The sequence below is a fragment of the Aquarana catesbeiana genome, linkage group LG02 (genome assembly GCF_042186555.1).
Source record: "Aquarana catesbeiana isolate 2022-GZ linkage group LG02, ASM4218655v1, whole genome shotgun sequence".
NCBI classification, from domain to species: domain Eukaryota; kingdom Metazoa; phylum Chordata; class Amphibia; order Anura; family Ranidae; genus Aquarana; species Aquarana catesbeiana.
In genome coordinates this window covers 4,323,236-4,348,602 of record NC_133325.1, presented here as the reverse complement: position 1 = coordinate 4,348,602, position 25,367 = coordinate 4,323,236, and the positions used below count along the sequence as shown (strand labels likewise).

The following is a 25,367-nucleotide window of genomic DNA, read 5'->3' as shown; positions in this document are numbered from 1 at the left end:
TACATACTTCAGCATATATGCCGAAGCGTGGGGGCAGCAGTGGGTGGAGGAGCGATTTGCTCCTGCCTTTTGCGGGAGGATGCCCCCATGCTTCGGCATATATATTTTTTAGGTAGGCACAGGTTGCGTTAAATGTTTTATTTTTTACTATGTTTTTTGTATTTTGCTTTGCAGGTATGGTAAGTATTACTGTTATACTGTAATGTTACTTTGTTTTTTTGTTAACTATCATTTGCTTAGCAGGTACGCCATTCAGTTGCAGCACGGATTTATTTATCTTGACAGCAACAGCGTTTGCTCCCACGATACATAAAGCCGTGACTCCAGCGCTGTCGGAGGTGATTTCACCACCACAGTTACATACTTCAGCATATATGCCGAAGCGTGGGGGCAGCAGTGGGTGGAGGAGCGATTTGCTCCTGCCTTTTGCGAGAGGATGCCCCCATGCTTCGGCATATATATTTTTTAGGTAGGCACAGGTTGCGTTAAATGTTTTATTTTTTACTATGTTTTTTTTGTATTTTGCTTTGCAGGTATTGTAAGTATTACTGTTATACTGTAATGTTACTTTGTTTTTTAGTTAACCATCATTTGCTTAGCAGGTACGCCATTCAGTTGCAGCACGGATTTATTTATCTTGACAGCAACAGCGTTTGCTCCCACGATACATAAAGCCGTGACTCCAGCGCTGTCGGAGGTGATTTCACCACCACAGTTACATACTTCAGCATATATGCCGAAGCGTGGGGGCAGCAGTGGGTGGAGGAGCGATTTGCTCCTGCCTTTTGCGGGAGGATGCCCCCATGCTTCGGCATATATATACGGTGCATGTATGCCCATCATTAGAAGTGGGTGGATGAAGGGAGGTATTCTAATGGTGGGCATACCCACCGATCAATATCTTCTTTTCGTTCAGCCCACAGGCTGCATGAAAAAAAAGTTTACAATGTACAGTATGCCCAACAAGGACCAGCAACGTACTGGTATGTTGCTGGACTTTGAGTGGTTATACCAGAATGATGCCTGCAGGTTTAGGTATCATCTTGGTATCATTCTTTTCAGCCAGTGGTCGGCTTTCTTGTAAAAGCAATCCTAGTGGCTAATTAGCCTCTAGACTGCTTTTACAAGCAGTGGGAGGGAATGCCCCCCCACCGTCTTCCATGTTTTTCTCTGGCTCTCCTGTCCCAACAGGGAACTTGAGAATGCAGCCGGTGATTCAGCCAGCTGACCATAGAGCTGATCAGAGACCAGAATGGCTCCAAACATCTCTATGGCCTAAGAAACCGGAAGCTACGAGCATTTCATGACTTAGATTTCGCCGGATGTAAACAGCGCCATTGGGAAATTGGGAAAGCATTTTATCACACCGATCTTGGTGTGGTCAGATGCTTTGAGGGCAGAGAAGAGATCTAGGGTCTAATAGACCCCAATTTTTTCTAAAAAGAGTACCTGTCACTACCTATTGCTTTCATAGGGGATATTTACATTCCCTGAGATAACAATAAAAATGATTAAAAAAAAATAAAAATGAAAGGAACAGTTTAAAAATAAGATAAAAACGCAAAAAAAATAATAAAAAAAAAAAAAAAAAAAAGCACCCCTGCCCCCCCCTGCTCTCGCACAAAGGCGAACGCAAGCGTCGGTCTGGCGTCAAATGTAAACAGCAATTGCACCATGCATGTGAGGTATCACCGTGAAGGTCAGATCGAGGGCAGTAATTTTAGCAGTAGACCTCCTCTGTAAATCTAAAGTGGTAACCTGTAAAGGCTTTTAAAGGCTTTTAAAAATGTATTTAGTTTGTCGCCACTGCACGTTTGTGCGCAATTTTAAAGCATGTCATGTTTGGTATCCATGTACTCGGCCTAAGATCATCTTTTTTATTTCATCAAACATTTTGACAAAATAGTGTGTTTTAGTGTATTCAAATTTAAAAAAGTGTGTTTTTTCCCCAAAAAATGCGTTTGAAAAATCGCTGCGCAAATACTGTGTGAAAAAAAAAAAATAAACACCCACCATTTTAATCTGTAGGGCATTTGCTTTAAAAAAATATATAATGTTTGGGGGTTCAAAGTAATTTTTTTGCAAAAAAAAATATTTTTTTCATGTAAACAAAAAGTGTCAGAAAGGGCTTTGTCTTCAAGTGGTTAGAAGAGTGGGTGATGTGTGACATAAGCTTCTAAATGTTGTGCATAAAATGCCAGGACAGTTTCAAAACCCCCCCAAATGACCCCATTTTGGAAAGTAGACACCCCAAGCTATTTGCTGAGAGGCATGTTGAGTCCATGGAATATTTTATATTGTGACACAAGTTGCGGGAAAAAGACAAATTTTTTTTTTTTTTTTGCACAAAGTTGTCACTAAATGATATATTGCTCAAACATGCCATGGGAATATGTGAAATTACACCCCAAAATACATTATGTTGCTTCTCCTGAGTATGGGGATACCACATGTGTGAGACTTTTTGGGAGCCTAGCCGCGTCCGGGCCCCCGAAAACCAAGCCCCGCCTTTAGGCTTTCTAAGGGCGTAAATTTTTGATTTCACTCTTCACTGCCTATCACAGTTTCGGAGGCCATGGAATGCCCAGATGGCACAAACCCCCCCCCCCCAAATGACCCCATTTTGGAAAATAGACACCCAAAGCTATTTGCTGAGAGGTATAGTGAGTATTTTGCAGACCTCACTTTTTGTCACAAACTTTTGAAAATTGAAAAAAGAAAAAAAAAATATGTTTTTCTTGTCTTTCTTCATTTTCAAAAACAAATGAGAGCTGCAAAATACTCACCATGCCTCTCAGCAAATAGCTTGGGGTGTCTACTTTCCAAAATGGGGTCATTTGGGGGGGTTTTGTGCCATCTTGGCATTTTATGGCCTTCAAAACTGTGATAGGTAGTGAGGAGTAAAATCAAAAATGTATGCCCTTAGAAATCCTGAAGGCGGTGCTTGGTTTTCGGGGCCCCGTACGCGGCTAGGCTCCCAAAAAGTCCCACACATGTGGTATCCCCGTACTCAGGAGAAGCAGCAGAATGTATTTTGGGGTGTAATTCCACATATGCCCATGGCATGTTTGAACAATATATCATTTAGTGACAACTTTGTGCAAAAAAAAAAAAAAATTGTCACTTTCCCGCAACTTGTGTCAAAATATAAAATATTCCATGGACTCAACATGCCTCTCAGCAAATAGCTTGGGGTGTCTACTTTCCAAAATGGGGTCAATTGGGGGGGGGGGTTTGTGCCATCTGGGCATTTTATGGCCTTCAAAAATGTGATAGGTAGTGAGGAGTGAAATTACAACTTTACGCCCTTAGAAATCCTGAAGGCGGTGCTGGGTTTTCTGGGCCCCGTACGCAGCTAGGCTCCCAAAAAGTCCCACACATGTGGTATCCCCGTACTCAGGAGAATCAGCAGAATGTATTTTGGGGTGCAATTCCACATATGCCCATGGCCTGTGTGAGCAATATATCATTTAGTGACAACTTTGTGCAAAAAAAAAAAAAAAATTCTCACATTCCCGCAACTTGTGTCAAAAAATAAAATATTCCATGGACTCAACATGCCTCTCAGCAAACAGCTTGGGGTGTCTACTTTCCAAAATGGGGTCATTTGGGGGGGGTTTTGTGCCATCTTGGCATTTTATGGCCTTCAAAACGGTGATAGGTAGTGAGGAGTGAAATCAAAAATTTATGCCCTTAGAAATCCTGAAGGCGGTGCTTGGTTTTCGGGGCCCCGTACGTGGCTAGGCTCCCAAAAAGTCCCACACATGTGGTATCCCCATACTCAGGAGAAGCAGCAGAATATATTTTGGGGTGCAATTCCACATATGCCCATGGCATGTTTGAGCAATATATCATTTAGTGACAACTTTGTGCAAAAAAAAAAAAAAAATTGTCACTTTCCTGCAACTTGTGTCAAAATATAAAATATTCCATGGACTCAACATGCCTCTCAGCAAATAGCTTGCGGTGTCTACTTTCCAAAATGGGGTCATTTGGGGGGGTTTTGTGCCATCTTGGCATTTTATGGCCTTCAAAACTCTGATAGGTAGTGAGGAGTGAAATAAAAAATTTATGCCCTTAGAAATCCTAAAGGCGGTGATTGGTTTTCGGGGCCCCGTACGCGGCTAGGCTCCCAAAAAGTCCCACACATGTGGTATCCCCATACTCAGGAGAAGCAGCTAAATGTATTTTGGGGTACAATTCCACATATGCCCATGGCCTGTGTGAGCAATATATCATTTAGTGACAACTTTGTGCAAAAAAAAAAAAATTGTCACATTCCCACAACTTGTGTCAAAAAATAAAATATTCCATGGACTCAACATACCTCTCAGCAAATAGCTTGGGGTGTCTACTTTCCAAAATGGGGTCATTTTGGGGGGTTTTGTGCCATCTTGGCATTTTATGGCCTTCAAAACTGTGATAGGTAGTGAGGAGTGAAATCAAAAATGTATGCCCTTAGAAATCCTGAAGGCGGTGCTTGGTTTTCGGGGCCCCGTACGCGGCTAGGCTCCCAAAAAGTCCCACACATGGGGTATCCCCGTACTCAGGAGAAGCAGCTGAATATATTTTGGGGTGCAATTCCACATATGCCCATGGCCTGTGTGAGCAATATATCATTTAGTGGAAACTTTTTGTAAATTTTTTTTTTTTTTTTGTCATTATTCAATCACCTGGGACAAAAAAAATAAATATTCAATGGGTTCAACATGCCTCTCAGCAATTTCCTTGGGGTGTCTACTTTCCAAAATGGGGTCATTTGGGGGGGTTTTGTACTGCCCTGCCATTTTAGCACCTCAAGAAATGACATAGGCAGTCATAAACTAAAAGCTGTGTAAATTACAGAAAATGTACCCTAGTTTATAGGCGCTATAACTTTTGCGAAAACCAATAAATATACACTTATTGACTTTTTTTTTACCAAAGACATGTGGCCGAATACATTTTGGCCTAAATGTATGACTAAAATTGAGTTTATTGGATTTTTTTTTATAACAAAAATGAGAAAATATCATTTTTTTTCAAAATTTTCGGTCTTTTTCTGTTTATAGCGCAAAAAATAAAAATGGCAGAGGTGATCAAATACCATCAAAAGAAAGCTCTACTTGTGGGAAGAAAAGGACACAAATTTCGTTTGGGTACACCATTGCATGACCGCGTAATTAGCAGTTAAAGCGACGCAGTGCCAAATTGTAAAAAGTGCTCTGGTCAGGAAGGGGGTAAATCCTTCCGGGGCTGAAGTGGTTAAATGAGCAGTGATTTATTGATGCTTAAAGTGAAAGTATAAAAATGAGAAATAACAATAAAGATGAAAAATACCTTTCAATATATTCCCTGGGGGGTCCCCTTATTCGATCCGTAAAGTGGCACATCTGTACTGTGTGTAGAAGCTGCTACAGCAATAATTGCATTTATAAAAGCCCAAAAAAATTCCCTGCAAGCTTTCTTTATTATGTAAGCAATGGCTTGGGGAGCCAGTCTGTATGATGAGGCCACAATGTAGTACACTGGGAACAAGAGTAGAGATTCCACAGACTTTGGATAGAAGAAACAGGTGCGGGAAAATTGGTCTTTGGGTGTTGGTGGCACACCATAACCCGATAGAGGTACTCTTGATGAAAGCAAAAATTGGCCTTACTGTCAAAAATTGAAATTATATGCATCTGTCAAACAGGTGCGGAAAAAATGTTTCTTTAGGTGTTAATTGTGCCCATGAAACCTACACCAAAAAAATTCTTTCATATGAAATCAACACCCACAATACTAGGCAGGCTAGAAGTCCTTCAGAGATTCCACATCCCAAAAACACTTAATCAGTGACATTGGCATCAGGGGCCTCATGGCTGCTGGTAATCCAGGACTGATTCATTTTGATAAATGTCAGATGGTCCACGGAGTCTGCGGACAGATGCATTCTTTTATCAGTAACAAAACCTGCAGCTGCACTGAATGCCCATTCGGAAAGCACGCTGGATGCAGGGCAGTACAGTAGCTTCATTTCACACTGGGCAAGTTCTGGCCAGTGGTCTATTCTCATGATCAGTAACCCAGTAAATTGTCATCTCTGTTTTCGCCTCTGGATAATCGTCCACCATTTGATGCAGACGCTGCCAATGGGATATGGAAGCTGACACCCCTAGGTGGTGAGGACTAAAAAAAATTGTGAAATGCATCACATAGGCATCCACCTTCTCCACCGCACCTCTCTTGACCAACAAAAGCCTCAAAACTATGTTTTCTACGACACTGTAACCTACCAGCAGGGCCGTCTTTAAAATTAATTGGACCCTGGGCAAACATTTTCCTGGCCCCCCCATACAATTTTGCTGTCCACCCCAACATCCCAAAAGACAAACACGCACATAGACTTATGTCAAAAAACTTTATTACTGTAAACATAAACGTGTCCGCAGACAAAGAGTCAGTACCATACTGACACCAGGAACATGTCCACAGATAAAGAGTCAGTACCATACTGACACCAGGAACATGTCCACAAAGAGTCAGTACCATACTGACACCAGGAATGTGTCCATAGACAAAGAGTCCATACTATACTGACACCAGGAATGTGTCCACAGACAAAGAGTCAGTACCATACTGACACCAGGAACATGTCCACAGACAGAGTCAGTACTATACTGACACCAGGAACATGTCCACAGACAAAGAGTCAGTACTATACTGACACCAGGAATGTGTCCACAGACATAGAGTTAGTACCATACTGACACCAGGAATGTGTCCACAGACATAGAGTCAGTACCATACTGATACCAGGAACATGTCCACAGACAAAGAGTCAGTACCATACTGACACCAGGAATGTGTCCACAGACAAAGAGTCAGTATCATACTGACACCAGGAACATGTCCACAGACAAAAAGTCAGTACCATACTGACACCAGGAACATGTCCACAGACAGAGTCAGTACTATACTGACACCAGGAACATGTCCACAGACAAAGAGTCAGTACTATACTGACACCAGGAATGTGTCCACAGACATAGAGTCAGTACCATACTGATACCAGGAACATGTCCACAGACAAAGAGTCAGTACCATACTGACACCAGGAATGTGTCCACAGACAAAGAGTCAGTATCATACTGACACCAGGAACATGTCCACAGACAAAAAGTCAGTACCATACTGACACCAGGAACATGTCCACAGACAGAGTCAGTACTATACTGACACCAGGAACATGTCCGCAGACAAAGAGTCAGTACCATACTGACACCAGGAACAGGTCACAGATAACAGACTTAACAATAACATGCAATGCCAAGCCGCAGCTAACAAGGCCAGCAGACTACTCTCATGCAGATAAAAGGGCATCCTTTCCAGAGGTAGATCAAGTATTCTACACTTTTACAAAACACTGGTTCATGATCATCTGGATGATGCAGCTCAGTTTTGGTCACAAGTCCTCAGGAACGACGACTTGAACTAGAAAGAGTTTAGTGAAGGGCAACAAAATGAATAAGGGTGACGGAGGACCTCAGCTATGAGGATCGATCATATAGTTTACAATTGTTCACTCTGAAGAAGAGGCACTTCTTATATAATGTACAAATATATCAAAGATGATATATAGATATAGATATATATAGATATAGATATATATATATAAAACACTCACTGGCCACTTTATTAGGTACAGCTGCTTGGTAATACAAATTGCTAATCAGCCAATTACACGGATTTAGGCATCTAGATGTGGTGAAGATGACTTGTCAAAGTTCAAACTGAACATCTGAATGGTTATCTTCTTCTTTACTGATTTCCGTACTATGGTTCTCAATGATGTTCACCAATTTGTACAATTGAACTAAATGACTTAATCACTAGCCGACCAGCCAGCGTCTATATACAGCGGCAGGTCGGCTCTCTCCCGCAAATTGCTGTAGCTGTACGTCGGGCCTTTAAACAGCTATAGCGGTGGTGGGACCCGATGCACGTGGCCGGCGTGCGCGATGTCTGTCGGCCATGCGCGATCGCGGGCACTAGAGCAAAAACAGGGATGTGTGTGTGTAAACACAGACATCCCATTGTGCCAGGAGAGGAGAGACAGATCGTCTCCCTCACTAACTAGGAGCAGCGATCTGGCTCCTCGTCTAGTCAGTCCCCTCCCCCATAAAGTTAGAAACACCTCCCAGGAAACACATTTAACCCCTTGATCGCCCCCTAATGTTAACCCTTTCCCTGCCAATGACATTTACACAGTAATCAGTGCATTTTTATAGCACTGATTGCTGTACAATTGTTAATGGTCCCAAAAATTTGTCAAAAGTGTCCATTTTGTCCGCTGCAATGTCGCAGTCCCACTAAAAATCGCAGATCGCAGCCATTACTGTTAAAAAACTATATAATAATAAAAATGTCATATACAGGGCCGGATTAACATAGGGGCTATTGGAGCTGCAGCTCCAGGCCCCTTCCTTAAGATAGGCCCAGCCCAGTGGTGTGAGTGAGTCACTAATGCTGCCCAGCCCCGCTCTGTGTGCAGTGTACATATGATTGATATGTAAATCGCGGTGGCATTAATATGTACATTCTTCTCTCACCCCTTTCTCTTTCTCACCCTTCGTCTTTCTCTTACCCCTCTTTCTCACCCTACTCGCTCTCTCACCCTCCCCCTACCCCCCTCTCTCTCACCCCCCACCCTCTTCTCTTTTTCACCCCCCTTTCTATTCAATTTAATTTGTTATAATATTAAATTTGTTTTAACAAAAATTGTTTGCATTCTCATTTTATGTATTTCCATAAAAAGGGCCAACAAAAATCTCAGCACCAGGCCCATGATGCTTTTAATCCGGTCCTGGTCATATATATATATTCCCTATTTCGTAGACGCTATAACTCTTGCGCAAACCAATCAATATACGCTTATTGTGATTTTTTTACCAAAAATATGTAGAAGAATAAATATCGGCCTAAACTGAGGAAGACATTTTTTTCGGGGGGGATATTTATTATAACAAAAAGTAAAAAATATTGCTTTTTTTTTCAAAATTGTCACTCTTTTTTTGTTTATAGCACAAAAAATAAAAACCGCAGAGGTGATCAAATACCACCAAAAGAAAGCTCTATTTGTGGGGAAAAAAAGGACAGCAATTTTGTTTGGGTACAACGTCGCACGACCGTGCAATTGTCAGTTAAATTGACGCAGAGCCAAATCACAAAAAAATGGCCTGGTCATTAAGGGGGCAAATCCTTCCAGGGATGAAGTGGTTAAAGAGGATAGGGTTGTCACCAGCCCAGACAGTTTAGCTCACGAGGGGGTGTCTGAGACGGTCGATAAACCCTTTACCTCCACCATAGATCAAAATTCCAGGAAGCCTACAGTGTCTTGCAAAAGTATTCACCCCCCTTGGCATTTTTCGTGTTTTGTTGCCTCACAATCTGGAATCAACAAGGATTGTTGGAGGATTTGCATCATTTAATTTACAGAACACGCCCACAACTTTGAAGATTTTTTTTTATTGTGAAGCAAACAACAAATAGGACAAAATAACAGAAAAAGTCAATGTGCATAACTATTCACCCCCCTAAAGTCAATACTTTGTAGAGCCACCTTTTGCGGCTATCACAGCTCCAAGTCACTTTGGATAAGTCTCTATGAGCTTGCCACATCTTACCACTGGGGTTTTTGCCCATTCCTCCTTGCAAATCTGCTCCAGCTCCTTCAAGTTGGATGGTTTGCGCTTGTGAACAGCAATCTTTAAGTCTGACCACAGATTTTCTATTGGATTGAGGTCTGGGCTTTGACTAGGCCATTCCAACACATTTACATGTTTCCCCTTAAACCACTCAAGTGTTGCTTTAGCAGTGTGTTTGGGGTCATTGTCCTTCTGGAAGGTGAACCTCTGTCCTAGCCTCAAATCACACACAGAGTGGTACAGGTTTTGCTGAATAATATCCCTGTATTTAGCACCATCCATCTTTCCCTCAACTCTGACCAGTTTCCCAGTCCCGGCTGAAAAACATCCCCACAGCATGATGCTGCCACCACCATGTTTCACGGTGGGGGTGGTGTTCTTTGGGTGATGTGATGTGTTGGGTTTGCGCCAGACATAGCGTTTTCTTTGATGGCCAAAAAGTTCAATTTTAGTCTCATCAGACCAGAGCACCTTCCTCCATAAATTTTGGGAGTCTCCCACATGCCTTTTCACAAACTCAAAATGTGCCATTTTGTTTTTTTGGTAAAAGTAATGGCTTTCTTCTGGCCACTCTGCCATTAAGCCCAACTCTATGGAGCGTACGGCTTATTGTGGTCCTATGTACAGATACTCCAGTCTCTGCTGTGGAACTCTGCAGCTCCTCCAGGGTTACCTTAGGTCTCTGTGCTCCTCTCTGATTAATGCCCTCCTTGCCCGCTCTGTGAGTTTTGGTGTGCGGCCGTCTCTTGGCAGGTTTGCTGATGTGCCATGTATTTTCCATTTGGTTATGATAGATTTGATGGTGCTCCTAGGGATCATCAAAGATTTGGATTTTTTTTTTTTTTTCACAATCAAAGATTTATTGAAACTTATTGTGATACAGAATTGCAATCAATATAAATTGAACATATTAATCCATACAATGAAAAGGATTACATATAAGTAGCATTTGGTGTTTATAAGTATTTTCAGGTAGTAATTGAAATAGAGAAAGGGGGTAAGGAAGGGTGAGGGGAGGAATAGGGGGATAAGGGTCTTGAATGGGTAAAGGATAGAAGAGGTGGGGAGGGGTCTAGGGTAGAAATAAGGAGTACAATTGTGTCTCACCAAGAAAAGGTATGCATGAAAATAATTATATTTTGCATAAGAAGATTTTATCATAATCAATATCATTACCAGATAATAGAGAAAAGCTTGAGTTACAACCAGTAAAGGGTATCAGGTTATTTCATTCTTATCGACTTTGTGATGATACAATCCTTTTTTTTATCTATGGAGTATTAATTAATGAGTGAATCATAAACAGAGGAGTGTATAAATAACAGCCATGGTTGCCAGGTCTGGTTAAAGTGTGCGCTATTTTCTCTCTTCATGGCGGTGATTTCTTCCATTTTGTAAATGTAGTTTACCCTTTCTAACCAATCTTTAATGTTAGGAACGTGTGTGGTTTTCCAATGAAGGGGTATGAGTGTTTTAGCTGCTAAAAGTAAATGTCTAGACAGAGACTTCTTATATTTACTTATGGTAAGTTTATTCACATTGATCAGACATGTGGCTGCAGTGAATTCTTTTGTGGTTTCTGTAATAAATTTAGTCCACTTTATAACTGCTTCCCAAAAAACTTGGAGTACAGGGCAGTCCCACCATATACGGAGGAAGGTGCCCACATCCTCTCCACAGCGCCAGCATGTGTCCGAAATTCTGGGGACCACCTCCTGGCTCTGTGTGGCGTAACATACCATTGGGTAAGGATTTTATAAGATATTTCCTGATATTTAGTGCTCAGAGAGCTCTTGTGTGTCATAATACATGCACTCTCCCACTGTTTTGCAGTAATCTTAATATTTAAGTCTTTTTCCCATTTTTCTTTGTGCTGTGAGTCATTCTTGTGTTGCGTTTGGTTGAGACAGCAATAAGCCAAAGATGTGGTGTTAGTTATTGGTGATCTGTTGTAGCAAAGATTTTCTATGGGGAGTAATGGTAGGCAATACGATATTTTATATTTACTGTTCATCAGGAAGTCTTTGAGCTGCATGTAAAGCCACAGACCAGGAGGTGGTCCATCCCATTCTGCCTGTAGAATGTCAAGTGATTTGATCTTAGAATTTATTAAGCATTGAGAGGCAGTGCGGGTCGGCAAGTTCTTCAGGTGTAGTCCAGGAATAAAGTCAGGATTATTTATAACAGGTGTCAGTCGACCAGGAATTGAGGCTAATTTGTGGGGTCCAACTACTTTGTGCCAAATGTCTAGTGTGTTTGTGATTAGTGGGTGCAGGGCCGGATTTGCCATAAGGCCACCGAGGCCAGGCCTCGGGGCGGCAGTGGTGCAGGGGCGGCACCGCTCCTGCGGCGACTTTGCGGCCGCCCCCCCTTTCAGGCTGCCCGTTAAAGTTGATTAAGGGCACCGGTGCCCTTAGAAAAGATGGCCGCGAGCCGCCCACTACTGCGCATGCGCAGTTCTGAAGCGGCCGCGCTCGGGAAAGCTTGTACGCACTCGGACGGGCGGCGCATGCGCAGTAGCGTGATTGCGCCGCCCGGCGCCATTTTTGAAAAGATTAAAAAGTAATGTCAGCGGTGCGGCGGCGGGGGGAGAGAGATGACATCTCTCATTGCCAGCACCGCTGTTCCGCCCTCCTTCATCTGGTGGCAGACAGGCAGCGTGGCAAGTGACATCAACATCTGGTGGCAGCGTAGCAAGTGACGTCTCCATCTGGTGGCAGCGTGGCAAGTGACATCCCCATCTGGTGGCAGCGTGGCAAGTGACATCCCCATCTGGTGGCAGCGTGGCAAGTGACATCCCCATCTGGTGGCAGTGTGGCAAGTGACATCCCCATCTGGTGGCAGCATGGCAAGTGACATCCCCATCTGGTGGCAGCGTGGCAAGTGACATCCCCATCTGGTGGCAGTGTGGCAAGTGACATCTCCATCTGGTGGCAGCGTGGAAAGTGACATCCCCATCTGGTGGCAGCGTGGCAAGTGACATCCCCATCTGGTGGCAGCGTGGCAAGTGACATCCCCATCTGGTGGCAGCGTGGCAAGTGACATCCCCATCTGGTGGCAGTGTGGCAAGTGACATCCCCATCTGGTGGCAGCCAGGCAGTGTGGCAAGTGACATCCCCATCTGGTGGCAGTGTGGCAAGTGACATCCCCATCTGGTGGCAGCGTGGCAAGTGACATCCCCATCTGGTGGCAGCGTGGCAAGTGACATCCCCATCTGGTGGCAGTGTGGCAAGTGACATCCCCATCTGGTGGCAGCATGGCAAGTGACATCCCCATCTGGTGGCAGCATGGCAAGTGACATCCCCATCTGGTGGCAGCATGGCAAGTGACATCCCCATCTGGTGGCAGCATGGCAAGTGACATCCCCATCTGGTGGCAGCATGGCAAGTGACATCCCCATCTGGTGGCAGCATGGCAAGTGACATCCCCATCTGGTGGCAGCATGGCAAGTGACATCCCCATCTGGTGGCCGCCAGGCAGTGTGGCAAGTGACACCCCCATCTGGTGGCAGCGTGGCAAGTGACATCCCCATCTGGTGGCAGCGTGGCAAGTGACATCCCCATCTGGTGGCAGCATGGCAAGTGACATCCCCATCTGGTGGCAGTGTGGCAAGTGACATCCCCATCTGGTGGCAGCATGGCAAGTGACATCCCCATCTGGTGGCAGCATGGCAAGTGACATCCCCATCTGGTGGCAGCCAGGCAGTGTGGCAAGTGACATCTCCATCTGGTGGCAGCCAGGCAGTGTGGCAAGTGACATCTCCATCTGGTGGCAGCGTGGCAAGTGACATCCCCATCTGGTGGCAGCGTGGCAAGTGACATCCCCATCTGTTGGCAGCCAGGCAGTGTGGCAAGTGACATCTCCATCTGGTGGCAGCGTGGCAAGTGACATCCCCATCTGGTGGCAGCCAGGCAGTGTGGCAAGTGACATCCCCATGTGGTGGCATCATGGCAAGTGACATCTCCATCTGGTGGCAGGCATAGTGTCAAGTGACAAGCGATGGTGGCAAGTGACACGCTCAGGGCTCCCAATGATTCTGCATTATGGTGAGTTGAACTATTTCATTTTACATTACAATGTAATGATAGAAATAATGTGTTTCAATCATCCTGACACCATACCAACCATGGTGCCGGGGATGATTGAGGCACTAACACCAGCCATTGCCCTGAAAAATTGCCCGCGAAAAATCCTTACCCCTCGCGCGCTTACCCTGAAGTATTTTTAGTCTGTACAATTAAAGCCAGTTGTTTTCAGTGTTCTCGTGTATGGAGATATGTTTTTAATTGATCTATTGTAGCAGTCATTGATAAAGGACGAGAATGGTGGTGTGTGTGGGGGGCGGCATTGAAGGACCCGGCCTTGGGGCGGCAAAGGGAGTAAATCCGGGCCTGAGTGGGTGATTGAGTTTTCTATCTGTTTTGGAGTGTAATGTCCAAGGATAAAAGGTTAGATTGAATGGAGTTAGAGCTTGTTCTAACTGGATCCAATCCTTGTTAGTACTATGGCAGTGCCTGTCGATAATTGTAGTAATGTGTGAAGCTTGATGATATTTTTTACAATTCGGGAGGCCTATACCCCCTTTATGTTTAGGTAGGAATAGTGAGGAGAGTTTTATTCTCGGTTTTCTGTCAGCCCAGATAAACCGTCTTTGTGCTCTAAGGAGACTGGTGAAGAAAGATTCTGGGATCTTGATGGGTAGTGTGTTAAAAAGATAGAGAAGTCTCGGTAATATTGTCATTTTTAGAATAGAGGCTCTACCGAACCAGGAGAAGGTTTTTGAGGTCCATTTTTGGAGGTCTCTGGCCAAAGTGTTAAGAAGGGGTTTGTAATTGTTGGTATAAAGGGCGTCTATGTTACTGGTTAGTTTTATCCCTAGGTATTTCAGGGTACTGTGTTCCCATGTGTAGTTATGGTTGTCTTTCAACAGTTTAAGTTGATCTGGTGATAAGTTAATATTTAATGCCTCTGATTTTGATTTATTAATTTTAAAATTGGAGATAAATCCAAAGATTTCAAATTGTTTTTCAAGGTTTGGGATAGAGATATGTGGGCGTGTCAGGAATAGTAAAAGATTGTCTGCATAAGCAGCTATTTTATATTCTCTGTTCCGGACCCTAAATCCTTTTATATCTTCAGATAAGTTAATTGTTCTAATTAGGGGTTCTAAGGAGATGATAAAAAGAAGGGGTGAAAGGGGACATCCTTGTCGTGTTCCATTTCTTATTTTGATTGGGTCTGAGAGGAAGTTGTTAACTTTAATTTTGGCCTGGGGATTTCGATAGAGTGCTGAGATCCACGAGAGCATATTCTCATTTAGTCCAATATGAGAGCATGTAGACATCATGTAGTCCCAAGACACTCTATTGAATGCCTTTTTGGCGTCGGTTGAAAGAATAAGTCCTTTTGTCTTGGAGTTGTGGGTATAATGTATTAAGTTGATAGCTTTGATTGTATTATCACGTGCCTCCCTACCTGGCATGAATCCTACTTGTACTGGACCTATGATCTTTGATAATAGGGGTTTCAGTCTATTGGCTAGAATTTTGGCTAATATTTTTAGATCTGTGTTCAATAAAGATATGGGTCTGTAGCTAGAGCATTCAGATTTGTCCTTATCAGGTTTTGGGATCACCGCAATATGGGCCATAAGAAACGAGTCATGGTCATGTTTGTGTTTGGCCAGAAAATTAAAGGCAGATAGAAGGGGTCTAGTCAGAGTATTTGTGTATGTCTTGTAATATTGTGAGGTGAACCCGTCAGGGCCTGGGCTCTTTCCCGTTTTTAGATTTTTAATAGCGTCTATGAGTTCATTGGCGGAGATAGGATCTTCTAATTTGTTTGTGTCTTCTTGGGAGAGAGAGGGTAGTTTACTATCTTTTAAGAATTGGTGAATGGTTTCTTGTTTCGTCGTGTTACTGTGTGGTGGTTTATTCTGTTCAGGGAGGTTATATAGACTCGAGTAAAATTTGGGGAAAAGGTCTGCAATATCAGTAGGTTTGTGTCTAAGTATTCCTTCTTTGTCCCTTATGGCGTGTACCTTGTTTGCCTGCGTCATGTCTTTGAGAGCTTTGGCCAGTAATTTTCCGCTTTTGTCTCCATGTTCAAAATATATATATTTTTTTAAAAAAGAGAGCTTTTTTAATCTTTAGGTCGAGAATTGATTTAAGGGAGTTCCTACATCGGGTCAGCTCTTCTTCCACTAGGATTGAGAGTGACTGTTTGTGTAGTGTTTCTAATTTCGCTATTTGTGAGGTCAAATTGGAGATTTCTTTTTCTTTTTTTATTCTAGAACCCCATTTTATCAAGTGTCCTCTCAGGACACTTTTATGAGCTTCCCAGTTAGTCATAGGGTTAGTGTCATTGTCTAGATTAATCTTAAAGTAGTCAGTCAGGGTTTCTTGTATGTCATCTTTCACTCTTTGGTCAGTTATTAGGGACGCATTGAGTCTCCAGTTAAAAGTCGTTTGTTTGGTGGAGTTAAGTCTCAAAGATATGGCCGTAGGGGCATGGTCAGAAAGAGAGGTTATTCCTATTTCCGCTGATTCTAAGTTGTTTAAATCTCTCTGTGTGACAAAAATTAGATCAATCCTAGAATATCGTTTGTGCGGTGGTGAAAAGAGCGTATAATCTCTTTTGGCCATGTGTGTCAGTCTCCAAGAATCAACCAATGATAACGAGTTTAAAAGCATTTTAAGGCGTCTAAGGGTTCTGTAAGTTGCAGTAGTGTGGCCTGTTGATGTATCTTTTTGGGGGGAAAGGGGGACGTTGAAATATCCTCCCAAGATTATGCATCCTTCGGTGAACCATTTTAGTTCGTCAACAATTTTTCGGCAGAATGGGATGTGTGCTGTGTTTGGGAAATACACATTGGCCAATGTTATTGGGGATCCTGCCCAATCCCCTTTAAGGAAAAGATAGCGACCTTCAGGGTCTATAAGTTGTTGTTGTAGTTTGAAAGGGCAATGTTTGTTGATAAGGAATGAAACTCATTTAGTTTTGGCTAGGGGATTAGTTGCATGATACATGTCTGTGAAGATATTGTCTTTAAATTTGGGGATATGTTCACTTTTAAAGTGTGTTTCTTGTAAGAATACAATTGACGGGAGAGTTTTTTTGAGTTCTTTTAGCATTTTCGCTCTTTTTTCGGGTATGTTCAGGCCGTTGACATTGTGAGAGATTAAAGTTGGGGCTTTGCCAAGGAATTTGTAAGCCATATTGTAAGATGTCAATCTGTTGAAATGTGAAAATTGAGGCAAATGGTATTTATCTAGTAACTGTTTCTTGTGTGAGATAAGTCAAGCTTCCAGTGTACTCCAAATAAAAGGTGGTGGAGAGGGTAGTGAATGGGATGGGTTAAGGGGGTAGGGTAGGGAAATTTAAGTAGGGGTGGTTGAGTGTGTGCTCAAATCTCACCTAAGAGGTGAGGAGCTATTTAGTAACCTAAACAAACTAGGTACTAGTATTTACTCTGAGGGGTAGGTGGAAGGCGCGTTAGTGTTGCCACTGGTTATATATTGTATGTAGTTTTGGGATCTTTTTCTGTCCCGCGAGACACTGCGAGACCCGGGTATAACAGATATATAACCTGGAAAGTAGATCTTAAACCGTCTGCTTTATGAAAAACATAGCTTCCTATTGTCCATGTAAGAGTGTAAAATGATAACTGACATATGTATACACATGCGGGTGATGTATGTCTGTTGCTTGTTAAGTAAAGAGCAACAATCTATATAACTCATCTGTTGTTCACCAGTTGCTAAAACTGTGTTGAATGGGTTTATACCAAGTAGCCATAAGAAAAACAATACAACAAAAAACAAGAATCAAAAATAAAAGGCATAAAAAATGAATGCCCTCTAAATCAGATAACTTTGTGCAACCAATTCCCTGGGTAAGACAGGGAGAACTCTTTGATCATGTTCTGTAATATAGTGATCAAATAGGCTTAAACAATCGTATTCTATAGTAAAGCAGTCTCTGAGACCTAGGACTCATTTAGCATTGAATAAGTACAGAGCCTGGTGATTAAAAGACCCTATGTACGAAAATCAGTCCAGGACCCCTTCATACTGGTATCATAAAAAAAAAAGGGTAAGTCCAAGTAGTAGAGGTCTCCTGGTGTTTGATTCTTATCCAAAATGGCGATAATGGGTGTAGCCAAGGTAAGTGAGGATATGTATTGTCAGTCAATAGACAGAATGGTAAGTTCAGGTACTCACTATTTCGCCTGTGGTGCCGTATGTGGGCTGTCCATTCATACTTCAGACCAGGGATCTCGGTCACTGAGTGAGAACTGGATGTTTTTCACCGATCTGTACTTAGCAGTGAGGTACATCTGAGTTGTAAAATTTGGACCGATATCAATGGTATTATGTGCTTACACCTGTATATCTTGCAGTACCATAAAAAGAGGGAAACAAAAGGAGGGGTTATACAACCAGAAAAAAAAAAAACAAAAAAAGGAAAACAAGTAAGGTATACCCTGTTGTTAATATAGCCCTATCTGTAGTTAGAAGGAGCAGATTGCCTCCTAGTATTCAGCAGGAGATTTTGATTTCTGTATTTGAGTTTCTGCAAGATAGGAATAATTATTGCGTGGAATCATCCTGGTCTGAAGTAAATTCCTCCTCAGCTTGGCAATAACAGCCTGACTTGGGAAGCACAGTTCAGAGGAGGTATAACTAGTATGCATTGAGCACATTTAATACCTGATTTAGACCTTTCAGAATGAGAGTGTGCATTATGTTAAACGTTGTAGAAGGCTGCCCTCTAGTGGGGATTTCTAGTATATGTTTTGTAGTTTTCTTATTGATCTCCTCCATGTCTTAGCCAAATTAAAAGGCTTGATGTTAGAAAACAAAAAGAGAAAAAAAAAAAATTTTTTTTGAAAAATAAAAGCAAAAAAGGGGAGACAAATAATCCACGTGAAAACTTCAGAGTCAAAGAAAGCTATCAGAAAATTTAGTAGCCTTTTATAAGCGACAGACAAAGGGATTCCTTAGAATCTGCGCTTTATATAAGACCTGGATTATACAATCATTTAAGTCTTTGACTTTTGGCACTTTTAGAGGACGAGGGAGAATCGTAGTTGTGTCCATTAATATTTCTGCGGTTTTTCCCCTGTTGTGAGGGTGAGTGGAATATCTTTGCTTCACAATTGGATGTTGGTTTGTGAACTTCAGGTGGTAACAATAACTCTGAATACCAATCAGGTAATTCCACTGGTGGGATGTGTAGGTTTTCACAGAATCTGTTCAATTCATTAGGGGTTCTGAGCAAATATTGCTTGCCCATGTAGGCAGCTTGAAGTGCAAAAGGAAATTTCCACCTGTAATTTATGTTTCTTTCTTTTAGAACCTCCAGGAGGGTTTTTAAAGCCCTTCTATTCTTCAATGTAATAGGTGATAAATCCTGAAACAATTGAACTGTATTCTCATTAAACAGGATCTGGTCATTTGCTCTTGCTTTTTGCAGCACCTCTTCCTTCACACCAAAATTGGGTAGGCAGCAAATAATGTCCCTGGGAGGGTTGTCATCAGGGCCTCTAGGCCTGAGGGTCCTGTGAGCTCTATCAAACTCTATGGGTGAATGTTCAGGCCTATCTAGGAGGCCATTGAATACAGAAGTCAGAGCGGGTTTAATTTGAACTGGGGCAACAGATTCTGGTATCCCACGTACTCCTATATTATGTCTTCTTCCACGGTTGTCCAAGTCCTCTAAATGTCTATTCATATCAATTAAGTGTTGATTATGTGCAGTAGTAATGTCGTCTAATCTGGACAGCGCTTTGTCTCTTCTCCTCCCAGCGTGCTCAGATACAGCCATTTGTTCAGAGAGCTTCAGTAACTCTGTTTTTATATCAGTGATAGCTGATGTGAAGGACCTTTTAATGTCTGCAGCTATATCGGACATGGTAGCATAGGTCAGAGGTTTGTCTTTGTCCAAATTACCTGCTACTGAGTCTTCAGATGCTGGCAGGGACACCTCGTCATCCTCTATGTCTTCCTCCATGCTGTGCCTGCGTGTCGGCGCCATCTTAGCTGATCTTCCTCCTCCACTATATCTGTATTTGCTAAGATTCCCGGCTGAGATCCTCTTTTTAGGAGTGGTTAAGGAGCGCAGAGTGTGTCCATGTGTCACCCTTTTCAGTTGTGTGGACATATTCGGTGTACAGGCGGCAAATATCAGGACCCGGGCTCACAGTCTCCCGGAGCTCAGTCACGGTGCGGCCGTCCACATTGCACGCCAAGCCATGCCCCCATTTTTTATAACCTAACCCTGACTTGTACTTCTCAACAACATTGTCCCTTACTTGTTTGGAGAGTTCCTTGGTCTTCATGGCAGTGTTTGGTTAGTGGTGCCTCTTGCTTAGGTGTTGCAGCCTCTGGGGTCTTTCACAAAGGTGTGTCTATGTAATGACAGATCATGTGACACTTAGATTGCACACAGGTGGACATAACTTCACTAATTATGGGACTTCTGAAGGTAATTGGTTGCACCAGAGCTTTTTATGGGCTTCATAACAAAGAGGGTGAATACATACGCACATGCCAATTATCAGTTTTATGTATATATTTTTCTAATTTTACTTCACCAACTTAGACTATTGTGTTCTGATCCATCACATATAATTCAGATTAAAAAACATTGAACTGTAATGTAACAAAATAGGTAAAAAACCAAGGGGGGTGAATACTTTTGTGAGGCACTGTATATAATGATAACATTATCCTACTTTGATATCATTCTGTTTCCTCATACACATTTATTTACATGTTGTTGTTTTACAACCTTAAAATCTATAGGACAGATTTTGTTTACTTATTTGATCTGTTATATGTGAAAAACATTAATAAAAAATGATTGATTTAAATCTCCTGCCCTTGTTGTTTTAGCTTCGGATAGTAAATCCCTTATACAGCCCACTTCCTGTTTCTTATTATTTTTTTTTCTCATTAATGTACACACAGCACCCCATATTGTACATACAGCATCCCATACTGTACATACAGCACCCCATATTGTACACACAGCACCCCATACTGTACATACAGCACCCCATATTGTACACACAGCACCCCATATTGTACACACAGCCCCCCATATTGTACATACAGCACCCCATATTGTACACACAGCACCTCATATTGTACACACAGCACCCCATATTGTACACACAGCCCCCCATATTGTACACACAGCACCCCATATTGTACACACAGCACCCCATACTGTACATACAGCACCCCATATTGTACACACAGCACCTCATATTGTACACACAGCACCCCATATTGTACACACAGCCCCCCATATTGTACATACAGCACCCCATATTGTACACACAGCACCCCATATTGACAGGAAAACACAGAATTGTTGACATTTTTGCAGATTTATTAAAAAGGAAAAACTGAAATATCACATGGTCCTAAGTATTCAGACCCTTTGCTGTGACACTCATATATATAACTCAGATGCTGTCCATTTCTTCTGATCATCCTTGAGATGGTTCTACACCTTCATTTGAGTCCAGCTGTGTTTGATTATACTGATTGGACTTGATTAGGAAAGCCACACACCTGTCTATATAAGACCTTACAGCTCACAGTGCATGTCAGAGCAAATGAAAATCATGAGGTCAAAGGAACTGCCTGAAGAGCTCAGAGACAGAATTGTGGCAAGGCACAGATCTGGCCAAGGTTACAAAAAAATTTCTGCTGCACTTAAGGTTCCTGGGAGCACAGTGGCCTCCATAATCCTTAAATGGAAGAAGTTTGGGACGACCAGAACCCTTCCTAGAGCTGGCCATCCGGCCAAACTGAGCTATCGGGGGAGAAGAGCCTTGGTGAGAGAGGTAAAAAAGAACCGAAAGATCACTGTGGCTGAGCTCCAGAGATGTATTCGGGAGATGGGAGAAAGTTGTAGAAAGTCAACCATCACTGCAGCCCTCCAAAAGTCAGGGCTTTATGGCAGAGTGGCCCGACAGAAGCCTCTCCTCAGTGCAAAACACTGATAGATAGAACTTTTTGGCCTTAATTCTAAGCGGTATGTGTGGAGAAAACCAGGCACTGCTCATCACCTGTCCAATACAGTCCCAACAGTGAAGCATGGTGGTGGCAGCATCATGCTGTGGGGGTGTTTTTCAGCTGCAGGGACAGGACGACTGGTTGCAATCGAGGGAAAGATGAATGCGGCCAAGTACAGGGATATCCTGGATGAAAACCTTCTCCAGAGTGCTCAGGACCTCAGACTGGGCTGAAGGTTTACCTTCCAAAAAGACAATGACCCTAAGTACACAGCTAAAATAACAAAGGAGTGGCTTCACAACAACTCCGTGACTGTTCTTGAATGGCCCAGCCAGTGCCCTGACTTAAACCCAATTGAGCATCTCTGGAGAGACCTAAAAATGGCTGTCCACCAACGTTTACCATCCAACCTGACAGAACTGGAGAGGATCTGCAAGGAGGAATGGCAGAGGATCCCCAAATCCAGGTGTGAAAAACTTGTTGCATCTTTCCCCAAAAAGACTCATCAAAAGGGGCTTCTACTAAATACTGAGCAAAGGGTCTGAATACTTAGGACCATGTGATATTTCAGTTTTTCTTTTTTAATAAATCTGCAAAAATGTCAACAATTCTGTGTTTTTCTGTCAATATGAGGTGCTGTGTGTACAATATGGGGGGCTGTGTGTACAATATGGGGTGTTGTGTGTACAATATGGGGTGCTGTGTGTACAATATGGGGTGCTGTGTGTACAATATGGGGTGATGTGTGTACAATATGGGGTGCTGTGTATACAATATGGGGTGCTGTGTGTACAATATGGGGTGCTGTGTGTACAATATGGGGGGGCTGTGTGTACAATATGGGGTGATGTGTGTACAATATGGGGTGCTGTGTATACAATATGGGGTGCTGTGTGTACAATATGGAGTGCTGTGTGTACAATATGGGGTGCTGTGTGTACAATATGGGGTGCTGTGTGTGTACAATATGGGGTGCTGTGTGTACAATATGGGGGCTGTGTGTACAATATGGGGTGCTGTGTGTACAATATGGGGTGCTGTGTGTACAATATGGGGTGCTGTGTGTACAATATGGGGTGCTGTGTACAATATGGGGTGCTGTGTGTACAATATGGGGTGCTGTGTGTACATTAATGAGGAAAAAAATGAACTTAAATGATTTTAGCAAATGGCTGCGATATAACAAAGAGTGAAAAATTGAAGGGGGTCTGAATACTTTCCATCCCCACTGTATATGAATAAAAGACCAAAAATATCCCATCGCATTTGCATTTTTCCTGATTGCCCGGACAGTGAGAGAGAGGAGAGAGATGGCTGATCATTCTGATAATTATAGTTACATAGTTAGTAAGGTTGAATAAAGACACCAGTCCATCCAGTTCAACCTGAGTGAGTGTGGGTGCGTGTCTACAATCATCCCTATTTTTATTTAAGGTATCCATATAGCGCAGCCAATTCACGCAGCACTCCGCACATACATTGTGCACCCACATCAGTCCCTACCCTCAAGGAGCCCACAATCCAAGGTCCCCAACTCACATTCATACATACTAGGGCCAATTTTTGAACAGAAGCCAATTAACCTACCAACATGTCTTTGGAGTGTGGGAGGAAACCGGAGTACCCGGAGGAAACCCACGCAGACACAGGGAGAACATGCAAACTCCAGGCAGGTAGTGTCGTGGTTGGGATTCGAACCAGCCACCCTTTTTACTGCTAGGCGAAAGTGCTACTCACTACACCACTGTGCTGCCCTATTATTATATAATTTAGGACAGGGTCAGAGTAATATAAACACTTATTATCCAACTTACTCTGTTCTGGAATCCATTGTATTCAGATATTTTGTTTGTGTAGTACATGTCGTGTAGAGCTTTGGCCAGAACATATACAGCCGTGTATGCAAAGGAAGGTATTGGTGTATCCTCAGCAAATATGGAGGACGCATCTATTAAACCGGTACAAAATTCTGGCAAAAAAGAATACACTAAAGAAAAAATATTATTTTTCTTTTCGTTTGGGGAAAGACAATGAAAAAAATGAAGCCAAAGATCTTCCATTATCGGGTCATTTAAGCAGTCGGAGACGTTGAAACCATGGGGATAAATGTTGACGTCCACGGGCATTTGTTGTGGCCAAATAAATAAGAAGCTGCAGTTGATTGCTATAGAGATATTTTCATCTATAGTATATAGTTTATTCCATGAAGGTGGGACAATCAATGTGATCCGATTTAAAATCGAGAACATATAAGGAGTAAAAAAGTGCCCTCTGGCAGTTCCACACACTATGACAACTTTAGCTGTTGATTTACCAAGAATCCTCCTTCTCTGAATATCATCTTCTTGGATTTGAAAGATATATTCTGTACAGATCCCGTGTTGGCTCATCATCTTACTCAGCTCTTGGGCCTCCTCATCACCGCTGCCGTCCCATGCTGCTAATATTCCAACCCAGTTCCACCCCATATACTGCAACAGTTTTATAAGGGCTGTATAATGGACCCGATCGTCTGGGGTCATACGGAATAAAGTTGGATACATTTTCCCATCACTCAGGCGAGGGTCAGTGACTCGATAACTGATCTGGATAAGATATTGAGAACAATTTTAATGGGAAGGCATTATACAGACCAGTGTTTCTCATCCGGTGTTCAGCGAGAAGCCTTCAGGGGTTCATAGTTACATATAGTTACATAGTTGGTGAGGTGGAAAAAAGACAAAAGTCCATGAAGATCAACCTATGTGTGTGATTATATGTCAGTATTACATTGTATATCCCTGTATGTTGCAGTCATCCAGGTGCTTATCTAATAGTTTCTTGAAACTATCAATGCTCCCCGCTGAGACCACCGCCTGTGGAAGGGAATTCCACATCCTTGCCGCTCTTATAGTAAAGAACCCTCTACTTAGTTTAAGGTTAAACCTCTTTTCTTCTAATTTTAATGAGTGGCCGCGAGTCTTATTAAACTCTCTTCTGCGTTAAAGTTTTTTCCTATTGTGGGGTCACCAGTATGGTATTTATATATTGAAATCATATCCCCTCTCAAGCGTCTCTTCTCCAGAGAGAATAAGTTCAGTGCTCGCAACCTTTCCTCATAACTAATATCCTCCAGACCCTTTATTAGCTTTGTTGCCCTTCTTTGTACTCGCTCCATTTCCAGTACGTCCCTCCTGAGGACTGGTGCCCAGAACTGGACAGCATACTCCAGGTGCGGCCGGACCAGAGTCTTTTAGAGCGGGAGAATTATCATTTTATCTCTGGAGTTGATCCCCTTTTTAATGCCAATATTCTGTTTGCTTTGTTAGCAGCAGCTTGGCATTGCATGCCATTGCTGAGCCTATCATCTACTAGGACCCCCAGGTCCTTTTCCATCCTAGATTCCCCCAGAGGTTCTCCCCCCAGTGTATAGATTGCATTCATATTTTTGCCACCCAAATGCATTATTTTACATTTTTCTACATTGAACCTCATTTTCCATGTAGTTGCCCACCCCAATAATTTCTTCAGATCTTCTTGCAAGGTTTCCACATCCTGCGGAGAAGTTATTGCCCTGCTTAGCTTAGTATCATCTGCAAATACAGAGATTGATCTGTTTATCCCATCCTCCAGGTCGTTTATGAACAAATTAAATAGGATTGGTTCCAGCACAGAACCCTGGGGGATC

At 42.7% G+C, this 25,367-nt stretch overlaps 1 protein-coding gene across 1 annotated transcript in view; it reads right to left on the bottom strand.

The window, feature by feature from the left end:
• Positions 1-24,243, bottom strand: part of LOC141129567 (vomeronasal type-2 receptor 26-like) — a 124,238-nt gene extending 99,995 nt beyond the window's left edge. The window contains exon 1 of the mRNA XM_073617663.1: positions 23,515-24,243. Coding sequence (XP_073473764.1) covers positions 23,515-24,243 — 729 coding nt within the window. The remainder of the gene's footprint in view (positions 1-23,514) is intronic.
• Between the last annotated feature and the right edge of the window lie 1,124 nt (positions 24,244-25,367).